Consider the following 13,884-nt stretch of genomic DNA (forward strand, 5'->3'; position numbering starts at 1 on the left):
AGTCGTATAGAGTTTTAACTCGCCTAAATATCATAAAAGGCACAAAGTTTGCCCAGGTGCAGTAGCCTGTACCAGCCAATAGTTGATTGGTTGCTAGTGATGATTAGTCTATAGCAACTTTACACCTTTTATTACATAACCCCCTAATGTTGCCTGTGTCAAGTGGCCTGTTTAAATGACAACACATGACTATAAAAAGGTGCCAGCCTCTATAAGGTTAAATAGGACACAATGGCAAACTGCATTGAATTATTTCAGTGGTTTCTGGATAATTGATTTTCAGTTTACAAATCCCATACATTGCTGGTACTTGTTTACTTTAGGAATTCATAGAAAGAATTTTGCTGTATTAAACTTTTCACAGATACCCTGGGCCTGTAAGTTTTCAGTTTGAAGGATTCTTCCTCTCCTTCCATGGAGAACTGCTGGGAGACTGTCAATGGGATCAATTACTCAATTCTCCCCTTCTTCATTAGGTACTGAAGTCATGTGATCTCTGTTGGTCAAATGACCTAGAACTGTATATATCAGCCACACAAGAAGGTGAATTTATACCTTTAATAACACAAGATTTTGTAAAGAGAAAAAGATTACTCGTGGTTGTCAGTATCACATACAGCAGAACCTTCTGTTGCAAATCAGCACTGCTTTGATTCACCCCAGGGATTTTGTTCTCTGGCATTGGGCATCCTGACCAGACACGGCAGTGTGAATTTTGAAGGAGCCACAGTTTTTGTCTTTTATGCTAACTTAGCCTGGCAGGAATTCTAAAGAACCACAAAAAAGTAAAAGAAAATGCAACTGTTCTGTTGCTATAAAGAACTTGACAGGGTGCAACGTTTGCCTAATTTGTTTTCTGCCCCCTAAATTGGTGAATCATTGCACTGTGCATGAGGGCCAATACATTTACTGCACAATTACTGAGTAATTAGCATTTAATTGTATTACAATTACTTTCCTAATATAAAACATCTTATTGGCAGAGATTCTTCAATGGCCCCTGTATGTGAGGGGTCTCCCTCTCCCCTGACTTGATACCATTAATAATAAATGTTGTATAATTTTGCTAATTTATAATAGCATTTCACCAATTCCCACACTAGATTCGTTTTTTATTAGAAAGTTTTTTCTCTGGTTAAAGTATCTGAATTCCATTGCATTCTGTCTCTGTTTGCATGGATGCTCAACAGCAAGAGTTTTTTTTTGACAGCAATATATTCGTAATTCAGAAAAGTGTTGTTTCTTCAATTGAAATGTATATACAATAAAAACATTTTGGCAAGTTTGTAAACAGTTTGAAATTCCAAAAACAATTGGGTTATTTTTATAACGTTTTATACCATATAGAAAATATGTCCAAATGGTTCTAGCCCCATATAGAGCTGCCTTTAACATGTTAAGTGGGTGCAAAAGATATTCAGTTTGAAGCGCTGCCCAAAGACCTTTGAGTGGTGAAAGCAATCATTCAGCAAGCCTTAAACTCCACATAGGATAGTAAAGAAAAAGAAAAATATTTACCGTGTACCAATGCGCCAATTTTGTAATTTTATGAGGTATAAACTTTTCCCTTGTTACTACTGAAACTTCATCTGTATAACTCACAATTTTGTGCCAGTAATAGCTCAGTGCTTGCTGCACCTGGCGTCTAGGAGTTTGTGGCATCAGGAATATTTAATTCTGGGTTTAAAAAAAACAAAAACTTTTGGGGAGGAAATATATTGACGGCTGGAAAATGTAAATTGCCGTGAGATTTGAGGGTAGATTTACTAAAGGGCGAAGTGGCTAACGCTAGCGACTTATCGCCCGCAGGGACATTGGCGATTTACTAATGGCTCAGGTGCCAATTCGAGCGCTAGCGGTCATTCGCACTCTATTGCCTAGGCGACTTTTCGCTCTGGCAAACAGATGCTACTCTGCAAATTCACTAAAATGCGGATTTATTGAACGTTACCTCTTTCGCCAAATTTGCCTTCACCACCACAGACCAGGCGAAATGCATTAAAGTAGCTAGATCTTCCTCAATCTTCTGTCACTAAGGGGCAAATTTACTTATGGTCGAATATCGAGGGTTAATTAACTCTCGATATTCGACTGCCGAATTGAAATCCTTTGACTTCGAATATCGAAGTCGAAGGATTTACCGCAAATAGTTCGATCGAACAAAAACAAAGATTAAATCCTTCGAATCGTTCGATTCGAAGGATTTTAATCCATCGATCGAACGATTTTTCTTCGACCTAAAAATTGTTTCAAAGCCTATGGGGACCTTCTCCATAGGCTAACATTGACTTCGGTAGGTTTTAGGTGGCGAACTAGGGGGTTGAAGTTTTTTTTAAAGAGACAGTACTTCGACTATCGAATGGTCGAATAGTCGAACGATTTTTAGTTCGAATCCTTCGATTCGAAGTCGTAGTCGAAGGTCGAAGTAGCCAATTCGATGGTCGAAGTTGCCAAAAAAAACATTTGACCTTTTTTTTATTCTATTCCTTCACTCGAACTAAGTAAATGGGCCTCTAACATTATATTCTGCGAGCTGAAAATGCCCAAAAAACGCTGGCGTCTTTTCCTTTCTTCAGCCTGATTGCCTGCAAAAGTCCTAACAAACTTTTTTTGGGTAACCGGTTTTCCCCATACATCTGAAAACATATGGAACATTAATTTTACAGTGAGCATATGTGTAGGGCATTAGAATAACTCTATTAACGTTCCCTGGACATGTGTTTTTAAAAGGTGTCATTTGTAAGTATATGTGCCAATATTTAACATAAAGACGTCCATACAACTTTAAATTTCCCGCCCTATGCAAATTGACCTGAGCGCAAGATCCCTAGCGAAGTTTCACTAGGCAGAAATGAACACTAGCGCATCTTCAAATGTTCACATTGCCAAAGAAACGCTAGCGAAAAGTCACCAGCATTCTGCACCCATGAGAAACTATATCAATTTGCAACATTGATAAAGTTGGCACCACCATCTTGTTGTCAAGATACTATAATAATTCGTAGTCCATTAGGATAGCCAATTTAAAATCTGTTCAGCGGCAGACAAGACGTGAAACCTACTACCCAGGTAATTTAAAACCCGCCGTGAGACATATTCCTGCAGTTCTGGCAACGTGGAGGTTTACATATTTCAAGAGATTAATTATTGCAGAGTAATTACATGAACATGAAACTGTTATTTTGTGTCTCCATGTAACAGCCGCATTGCCTGCAGCAGAAACATTAATGGAAGATGATGAAGAATTTGAGAGCGCGTCTCAAGTGACAGGACCTGTGAGTAGATAGAATTGCTTTTGGCTTTACAAATCGCTGGGGGGAAAAAATGCATGACACTGAAATTGCATAGGAAATCCAAGTGACAGAAACATGACTGATAAAATCTCGAGACAATGTCATTACTTGTATTTATGTGAAATTAAATCAATTGCTTTTATTGCAGTGTGAATTTTTTTTTATCGTGTTGGTATTTAGGTCATGTTCCTTGTTCTAGTCTTGTTATGATGTTCTCTTTATAAGAGGGCAGTGTATAGCTAAAAGTGAGACACGGGCCTTTGTGGCCTCACTACAAATCCCGGCCTGTGGATTTGTGGAAAGGCCTGGGCCTAGGGCAGCATGCCACTAAAATACAGATTTACTAGCTCTCTAAATCTCCCGTTTTCCAATCTCTGCGCTCTATTGTGCATATAAAGGCGGTGGTGGGAATGGGGAAAGTGGGGTGATGAGTGGTCCCAGACTAAGCTAGGGGCACCCTGTGTATAAACCCCCTACTGAATGTACTTTATATCCATGGTAAACTCAGAACTTGTATTTGTGTATTACCTACTGCACTCCAAGAAGACATCTACTGTACATACACATTTTTTCTGGGGGGTTTTCTATTCTGTTTAGTAAATGAGTAAAATAGTAAAATGATAACCTGTTTTATAACTGTTACCACCTTACAATTTATGCATCACTAATATGAGGCTTTTACAATATTAGATTTAGAGTTGTCAGGTGTGGAATCCATTAACCCCATATCCAGAAAGCTCAGAATTACAGGAAGGCTGCCTCCCATAGACTCCATTTTATGGAGGCAACCCAGGGAATTCAGTTGCATCCTGGGAATGAAACCCAGTTTCCTTATTTATGGAATACACTATAAGCTTAAAGGAGAAGGAAACCCTGAAGAAAAAAAGCCCATACCCTCCACCCCATGTAGACCCCCCTCCCTCCTCCTCCCAGGCTACGTGGGGTGGGGGGTATGGAGTTTTTTTCTACAGGGTTTCCTTCTCCTTTAAGGCACAAAAAAACTAAAATTTGCTGGGGGGGGCAACTTTAGTGAATTCAGTTGCTAAATTTGTTTATTGGGCCAGTGCTGCTTGTAGGAACCCCATGCCATCATCTTGCTTTCCCAGTCGTCCAATGGTTAGACTTTCCCATGTGCAGTAGTGTAACATTTCATTACAGGTATGGGACCTGATATCCAGAATGCTTGGTACCTAGGGTTTTCCAGATAACTGATCTTTCCATAATTTGGATCTTCATAATTTACGTCTACTAGAAAATCATGTAAAAATTTAATAAACCCAATAGGCTGGTTTTGCCTCCAATAAGGATTAATTATATCTTAGTTTGGCTCAAGTACAAGGTGCTGTTTTATTATTACAGAGAACAAGGAAATACATTTTAAAAATGTCCAAGCTCCATAATTCGGAACTTTCTGGATAACAAATTTCCAGATAATGGATCAGATTATGCAATGAAAACAAGTATTCAGCATTCTAGAGTGTGTTACTCTTAACTCTACCCCATTTTGATGGGTGTGTCACAAGGATTCCATAGACCAAACTGTAAAGAAGCACAGATGTTAAATAATAGTTTCGTATTCTTAAACTTGCTGAAACACCATTGTGCTGTGAATCACTCAACAATATTATTCTGTGCAACCTGGAAGGTGCGTCACTTCAAATACCCGAAGATGTATTGAGAGTTTGAAGTAGGTGCCAAAACCAATATTAAAATTCACACCCTGTGAGTCTAACTACTCACCAGATGTAGCAAATGAAACAGGCCAAACAAATACATTCCATCCATCAAAAAACTCGAAAAAGTAAATATGCATATGTACACAACAGGAAGAAATATTTATATTCTCTCTCTCTATATATAGTTTAGATATTTATTTAAAGCAAATCATGCCTAAACAGCTTCTTATAGGATTGTATAACCAAGAGCTTTATGGGGGAAATTCACTTAAGGGCGAAGTGACTAACATTAGTGTAAATTCGCCAGCGTGACGTCATTTCAGGACTTTGCCAATTTACTAACAGGCGCAGGTGTAACTTCGCTAGCGAAGGAGATAGACTCTAGCGCTACTTTGCACTCTTACCCCAGGCAAAGTTTCGCTCTGGCGAAAGAGCGTTACTTCGCGAATTCACTAAGATGCGCCTTTAACTCAACGTTACCTGTCCCGCAAGACTTGCCTTTGCCAGCTCAGAAGTGCAATGGAATGTATAGGGCTTCTTCAATTTTTAGTTGAAAGTCCCAAAAAAACGCTGACGTCTTTTACTTTTTCAGGGTGATAGGCTGCAAAAGTCCGTAAATTTTTTTTTGGGTACCCGGGCTCCCCCCTACATTTCCTAGCATATAGCACATAAACTATACACTGGGCTCATGTGTAGGGCAATATAACAACTCTATTTTATTTTATTAAGGTTTCCTGGGCTTGTGTAGTGTAATGTATTTGCTGCAACATATACATCCATTCAACTTTAACTTCCTGCCGTATGCAAATTAACCAATGCTAGCGCAACTTTGCTTCTAGTAATCGGCGAATTTGGGGCATTTCGCTTCGCCGAAAAATTCCTGAATATCCCACGAAATTCGCAAAACGGCACAGCGTCTCTTTTTTGACGCTGCGTCCGGTTTTTTGGACGTCGGCATCCATTTTTGGTGTCCAAAAAACGGACGCTGGTGAATTTTCGCTGGTGAATTTTCGTGGCGGTTTCGCTAATCATGGGAATTCACAGCGAATTCGTGCCTGGCGAATAAATTCGTCCATCACTATTCGCTTTGATTGGCGCAGTAACACTAGCGCAACTTCGCCAGAGTTTGGCGCCCTGGACGCAACTTCGGATTTTAGTGAATTACCGTTGTCCTGGCGAATCTATTCCTGGCGCAGTGTTGCGATGTGAGTGAAGACGGCGCTGGCAAATTTCCGAAGGTTAGTGAATTTGCTCCTATGTGTTTCCCATAATATTTGCACTTCCTCAGGAGCAGATTACTGCACTGCCGTGCACAAACCCTATAACGTGTTGAAAAAGCAACAGACAGAGATTGTTCCAGTGGATATTACTTAATGCAGGGAGGGTCTATTGTTGCTTAGCAACATGACGTCATGTTTGACCTGTAACCCTGTGTGATTTTCTTCTTCCTCTTCCTGTGTATGCTCTCTATGAACGTTCCTGTTGCACACATGTCATGCTCAAGTGTTATACTGAGTTCTATAAGCAGCCAAGTTACTGTTCACACAGATGTTGGTGTGTCTGTCCTCACTTACAGAGAAGCTGCACATGCAGTTCAGATCAGCTCTCTGCTAACATAAAGCTCCCCTGTAGGTCACATGTTTACACTGACACCCGTGAGTGTCTCAATCCCAACGCAATATTTAAAAGTTGCACAGATCCTGGTTGTCATTAAACTAGCACTACCGTTAGGTCATTCGTATAAAAATTATTTTTTTTGAAAGACATTAAAAAGGTGGTTCGCCTTTAAAGTAACTTTTTGTTGTTATAGAATGCCCAATTCTAAGCAACGTTGTAATTGGTCTTCATTGTTTTTATTTTTTTTTATAGTTTTTTAGTTATTTGCCTTTTTTCTTTGGATTCTTCTCAGCTTTCAAATGGGGGTCACTGACCCCATCTAAAAATAATGCTCTGTAAAGATACACATTTATTGTTATTACTACTTTTTATTACTCATCCTTCTATTCAGACCTCTCCTATTCATATTCCAGCCTCTTATTCAGTCAATGGTTGATAGGCTAATTTGGACCCTAGCAACCTGATTGCTGAAATTAAAAACTGCAGAGCTGCTGAATAAAAAGCTAAATAACTCAGAAACCACAAATAATGAAAAATGAAAACCATTTGCAAATTGTCTCAGAATACCACTCTCTACATCATACTAAAAGTTAATTTGAGAGCAAACGACCCCTTTAAAGGGCAAGTAAACCATTGGGATCCTTATTATAAAAGACAGTAAAAAACAAGAAAAATACATTCATATATTATATATTAACCATTATAAGCAAACCATGCATAGATTTAACAGCATACATCTTATTAGGAGAAATAGGAAAAGTGGTAAAAAATCATAAAGATGGTAACAAAAGTGTTAAAGCTAAAAAGCTGCCAAAACCAGATCTCTATTTAGATAATTTATTTGCAAATGTTTCATTTTAAAAATGCGATAGGTTTCTCTCTATCTCAACTCAATGTAGTGATCCCCTCCTTTAGGGGGAGGGGGATCTTCTCTAGTCCTCAATAAAATAAAGTTTTTAAAATATTGAAATACACTATGGTTCATTTTGTCAGCCACTCTGGTACCAACTGACCTAATAGTATCCAATGGTTGTGGATATCGTATTATTGGTTTGTTGTACTATACTTATACATTATACATTGTTTGTTAACTCAAGAGGAGAAAAAGAAAACACAAACCAACAGAAAACACAAACCAACATATATATATATATAATGTAAAAAAGGAAATACAGTAGTAACGTAGTTAGTAAGTAACATTTGTCCAAACTTTGCTATGCTCCATGTTATTTTGACTTGTCCCAGGTAAGGGATTAGTAAAATTGTTTGTGTCTAGTCTGGTACTCTGCTTGTTTCTGTATGTCAACCATATAGAGTCATATGTAATATGTAAATGTACTGTTTTCATTGCTGGCTGCCATTAGTTCCATAAAAAGTAGAATTATTTTGATATATGGCCTTCCCATAATTCGGAGCTTTATGGATAATGCGTTTCCAGATAATGGATCCCTCTTTTTTTAATATAAACTGGCTTGCATTACAGAATAATACAAGTTGATTGGTTTTTGCACAACCTATTACAAATTCCAGTGCTTTTACTCTGCTGTTACCAGCGGCTCAATGGCAGCAAACGTGACCTTGACTTAAGCTAATTAATGAAAGGATTCCCTAAAAGGTTTAAAGCAAATACTCTTGTTGGATTATACAAAGAAGCTGTAGAGTGCCATTATATAGTAGCTAGGTGCCCCCGCTGCACACATGGGAGTATGCAATTATCTGGGAGTTGTTATTGGTACACAGCGTTTGATCTCTGAAGGGATGTCTGGGTTTATACAATGTTTAAAGGTGTTCTAACTCAGATAATTTGCTAATGATACCCTAAGTAGTGCCCTCCACAACATAATGGACGTTTTCTCTGGAACAATGCGTTTGATGCCTATAGGACACCCAGTTCACATACAGAGGACAGTGACTGTGGGAACCAGTACTTATAAGAAAAGTTTCATTGAATAGTTCAGCAGGGTGAGTGGGTTAATGCTAGAACAGGAATTGATGATTAGATCTCCTGAGATTTTCTCATGACTCCCTGTGACCTTAAACAAGTTACTTTCCTTCTGCTGTGCCTCCTGCAATTAAACCATTGTATTTGAACCAACCAGAGCATGCAGAGCATCTACACGGTGGTTGGAAAATTGCATGTTAATTATGTTCAATAACAGTTTGAAAATCATTCTAATTTTTTTAAAAAAAAAAATAATCTTAATATTATTGATAGCTAAGGAATGGTCTGAAACACTTCGTATTCCTGTGGTCAAATTGTTGGGTTTAGTTGGGTTCTTCTCTTTGAACCATTCATGTTCTTGTTAGGAATAATTATTACCTGAAAGTAATGTACAATTTCCACATTTTCCCCCAGGATTCCAGTGACATTGCTGGCTCATAATTACATTAACGTCCAGTCAGTTATGTGTGTAGGCACAGCCTACTAAGGTGACCACAGAACTGCGTTGGACTGGACCTTGTAGGCCCCGTCATCCCACACCCGCTCCCCACAACCTCCTGAGACACTACTCCCTTACAACATGATTGAAGAAGTCATAAGGAGGTACACTGGTGGTGCACCAATCGGGTGCACCAATCGGGTGGCAGGGCACTGTGTGGGCCCCTAATGCAGCAGCCCTGGTGGGCCTGGATCCCCCCCCCCCCAGAGAAGTAAAAACAACCTGAAATGTTGGCTTTGATGTAATTCCGGGATGTCATTTAGAATTATCTTGATCTTAGTTCTTAAGCATCTCTAGAGAGAGCATGGGCTTGGGATATGTGGGTAGGTCTCTGCACTGACATTCAGGAGGTCGTATCCCAAGACCAATGTCCAGAAGTGCTCAGAAAATGTTTTCAGTTATTATTACTAACAATGCAAAATTATAGAGCAGTGCAGTGCCAAGCTAGCCATGAAGGACACTATGTGCTGTTGCTTTTATATAGGGTCTTTCTGATTAGATGCCTAGTGAGATGCTACCCAATCAGCTTGTTAGGATGATTACCTGAAGAGTAATAATAGTTATGGTGTGTTGTTGCACACACAAAATTGCCTGTGTGGGTAACTAGCTGCCTGAAAATACCTTTTTTGAAGATAATGAGGAATGCGTTTGGTTTGAAAGTCTCAATCCAATACACCCTTTTCAGAAAGGTATTAGAATGACTGATGTATTTCTATAGGGCTTGTGCCAGTGTATGCTATGTACTGTATGGTTTCTAACAGATGGACGGAACTACAGTACAGCAGCTAGCTTTAAGACAAAGACTCTGCAGTCCTCTGCACTCATCCATTATCAATATATTAAGGGCATTGAGACATTTTTGCATTAAGCTACTAAAAATGCTGTACTTTCAACAGAACAGGCATTGTTTTTCCATATATTGCAAAATATTTAAACTGACCAACTACGTCAAAGTCATCCCTGGTCTGGCCAGTCCTACACTCACACTGCCTTTTTTACAATCTATTGTACTATAAGGGGCCGATTCACAAAGGGTCGAATATCGAGGGTTAATTAACCCTCGATATTCGACTGGGAATTAAAATCCTTCGACTTCGAATATCGAAGTCGAAGGATTTTAGCGCAAATAGTGCGATCGAACGATCGAAGGATTATTCCTTCGATCGAACGATAAAATCCTTCAAATCGAACGATTTGAAGGATTTTAATCCAACGATCGAAGGAATATCCTTCCATCAAAAAAAGTTAGCCAAGCCTATGGGGACCTTCCCCATAGGCTAAAATTGAGTTCGGTAGCTTTTAGATGGCGAACTAGGCGGTCGAAGTTTTTTTTTAAAGAGACAGTACTTCGACTATCGAATGGTCGAATGGTCGAACGATTTTTAGTTCGAATAGTTCGATTCGAAGTCGTAGTCGAAGGTAGAAGTAGCCCATTTGATGCTCGAAGTAGTCCAAAAAACACTTCGAAATTCGAAGTTTTTTTACTTCGAATCCTTCACTCGAAGTTAGTGAATCGGTCCCTAAGTGTTTTGCTATGGTGGTCGAAACGTGTCGGGTTTTCTGCTATCATGTAAGTGTCTGATATATTAAACTTTGATCATTTTATAAGTCTGAGTGTGCAATCCATATATTTATTTATTTATATGCTACACTCACTTTCATCTGACTCATTAACAATCCTAATACAGGTATGAGATCCGTTATCTGGAAACCCATTATCCAAAAAGTTCCAAGGTATGGAAGTCCATTTTACCCAAATATTCCAAATGTTTCAAAATGATTTCCTTTTTCTCTGTAATAATAAAACAGTACCTTGTACTTGATCCCAACTAAGATATAATTAATTCTTATTGGGTTCATTTAATGCTTATTTATTTTGTAGTAGACTTAAGGTGTAAAGATCCAAATTGTGTAAATATCACTTATCCGGAAATCCCCAGGGCCTGAGCATTTTGGAAAATAGATCCTATACCTGTACTTCATTAAACATGTATAGTATATTTATTTATATAATGTATAATGAAGTAGTATCATTTTTTATGGCTAGTCCAGGGATGACTTTGATGTAGTTGGCCAGCCTAAATATATAGTGAAACCTCAATTCTACATCCCCTTATTATAAGTTTTCCCTAATTTTGCATTGTTGTTTTGTGGTCCCACCTATATATTAATCATAATACATTTCCCTGATATTACATATTCCTGGATTTTATACCATTTTTATCTTGTCCCCTGAAAAACATAAAATGGGGGTTCTACTGTATTGCAATATATGGACAAACAATCCCTGTTTTGTTTAAAGGGTAAGGCATTTCTTAGTAGTCTAACACAAAATGTCTCAACGTCCTTAATATATTGATAATGGGTTGAGTGCAGAGGGTTTTGTCTTTGTCTGTAAGAATGTTGTGGTCATAGCCTCATTGCACCCCCCGCTTAATTGTTCAATATTTAATGGTGAACACAAATTTCCCTTTTTTGTTGGTATCTTGATCTGCTTCTTAAATCCAAAGTGCATGCGTTTATTTCCCTTTAGAGTTAACATTTAATCATGTAGACCCTTTAATAATTTGTCAATCAGCCAAAACTATTTTTAATGGATGCCTAATATTGCCAACAAAGGCTTCACTAAATCATTCTAGGGAAGTGAGAATAGCCTGAAATGTTGGCTTTGATGTAATTCAGGGATGACATTTCAGACGGTTTTTCTTTTCCACGCTGTAGGTTAATATATAACGCAAAGAGCTGACATGATGAAATGTGACATGTTAATCTCAGGAATGCAGATGTATGAGGTGTGACACACGAACCCACTTAAGTGTCACATCTGAAGCATGGGAATTCTCAACAGAAGGTGTCTAGCTTCAAATGCACATTTAAAAAAAATGAAAAAAGCCTGAATCTGCTATTTAACTAAAAATGTGCTCCATAATGGGATGTGGATTATGGAAATAAAGTTGTGGGTGGAAATATCTGATGGCCAGGATGTTAAACGACAAAACATTGTTGAGTTGGGGAACATCTGCTAATCTTGTCTGTGTTGTAGCAGTAATGTTGTATTTTAAATAGAAAATTACCTAATTCATTGGTAAAATTAATTTTATTTTAGTTGGACATTTAAAGAAGAAGTCTAGAATAAGTCTAGATTATGGTAAACCATGTCTACCTTTGATTTCTATCACTGCACAATTACTGAATAGATTTAATATTTATTTTGTACATAAATGTTCTTATGGTTTAAACAGAGCCTGTCAATTGGAACTAAAGCAGCATCTTTTATCTCTTGAGCCACCCATAATAATAATGGGTTGATTCCAGCCAGAGCACTCTTTTAACTCTTCTGTATGCTCTTGCCATGCTTGTGTTGGGTTCCTGTGGGATTCTTTCTACACTCCAAAAATATACAGGAAGGTAAATTGTCTGATCCTGTTAAAACTGACCCTAGTGTGTATGAATGTGATCAGGACCTTAGATTGTAAACTCCACTTTGACATGGAGTGACGTGATTGATGTATAATCTCTCTTAAAGGGCTGCTGCCTATGTCACCGCTATACAGGTAATGGGACCTGTTATCCAAAATCCTCCGGACCTCAGGCTTTCTAAATAAGGTATCTTTCAGTGATTTGGATCTCCATTCCTTAAAGGGGAAGGAAACCTAGTTGGCGCAAAAACCCTCCCCCTCCCGTGTGTTGCCCACCCTCCCTCCTCCCCCCTGGCCTACCCGTCCCGCTGGGCAAATGCCCCTAACTTGTTATTTACCCTTCTGCGCAGGTCCAGTCCAGGGAGTTCACAGACGACATCTTCTTCCACGCGATCTTCTTTCTGCTTTGAGCGGTGTTTTGGCGCATGCGCAGTAGGAGCATTTCGCCGGTACGGATCTACTGCGCATGCGCCAAAAGTCACGATGTACTTTTGGTGTATGCGCAGTAGATCGTACCGGCGAAATGCTCCTACTGCGCATGCGCCAAAACACCGCTCAAAGCAGGAAGTAGGTTTCCTTCCCCTTTAAGTCTACTAAAATTTTTTAAACATTTAGGGGTTGATTTATTAAGGTTCCACAAAAATGTAAATTTCCAAGTTGATTTTTTTGGTCAAAATTCACATTTTCAGGTAAAAAAAAAAACTCGATCAATTTGAGTGATTCAATTGTATCCCGGGTTGTTATCCCCGAACTCACTGATTTGAGTTGTTTTCATTCAAGTTTTTTTTTTTTAAATTTAGAAACTATTTGAGTTGTGAGTTGATTCAAGTTTATTCGAGGTATAAAAAATTCTAAAGTTCGACCATTCATAAATAACTCCCTAAATAAAATCAAAAAGGCCAAAAATGCCTCCAAAAAGGATTACTTACAGTATATCTTAATCTGGATCAAGGACAAGGTACTGTTTTATTACAAAGAAAAAGCAATTCATTTGTAAAAATTGGAATTATTTGATTAAAATTGACTCTATTGAGATGGCCTTCCAGTAATTCGGAGCTTTCTGGATAACGGGTTTCTGGATTACTGATCCCATACCTGTATAAAGATTAATAATGGGCCTGCTGAAATCTGTTCTTAACCTGCAGTTTATTTGTGCAAAGCTACAGTCAGTAGCAGTATCCTGATATGCATGTGTTGTTACAACATACAATAAGTACACCTCTGTGTTTGCCTTGTGGTAAAGTAGAAAGAGCCAGCTCAGGAAGAAGTTATGTTAATATTAATAGAAATTGGCTGTATTTACATCACATTATGTGACTGTTAAGCTTAACATATTATCAAAGGATAAAATCTGAAGGGTTATTAAAAATATAATTAATTTGCTTTAGATAAATAATGGAGACTTTAGAGCTTGAAGCACACTAATGTTTATTTCTGC

The 13,884-nt window shown here is 38.3% G+C and overlaps 1 protein-coding gene across 3 annotated transcripts in view; it reads left to right on the top strand.

The window, feature by feature from the left end:
* c8orf34.L (chromosome 8 open reading frame 34 L homeolog) overlaps positions 1–13,884 on the top strand; it is a 128,970-nt gene that overhangs the window by 79,906 nt on the left and 35,180 nt on the right. For all 3 annotated transcript variants that reach the window (XM_018268073.2, XM_041566487.1, XM_041566488.1), the window contains exon 10: positions 3,202–3,275. In XM_018268073.2, coding sequence (XP_018123562.1) covers positions 3,202–3,275 — 74 coding nt within the window. The remainder of the gene's footprint in view (positions 1–3,201; positions 3,276–13,884) is intronic.

The sequence above is a fragment of the Xenopus laevis genome, chromosome 6L, assembly GCF_017654675.1.
Source record: "Xenopus laevis strain J_2021 chromosome 6L, Xenopus_laevis_v10.1, whole genome shotgun sequence".
Classification (NCBI taxonomy): domain Eukaryota; kingdom Metazoa; phylum Chordata; class Amphibia; order Anura; family Pipidae; genus Xenopus; species Xenopus laevis.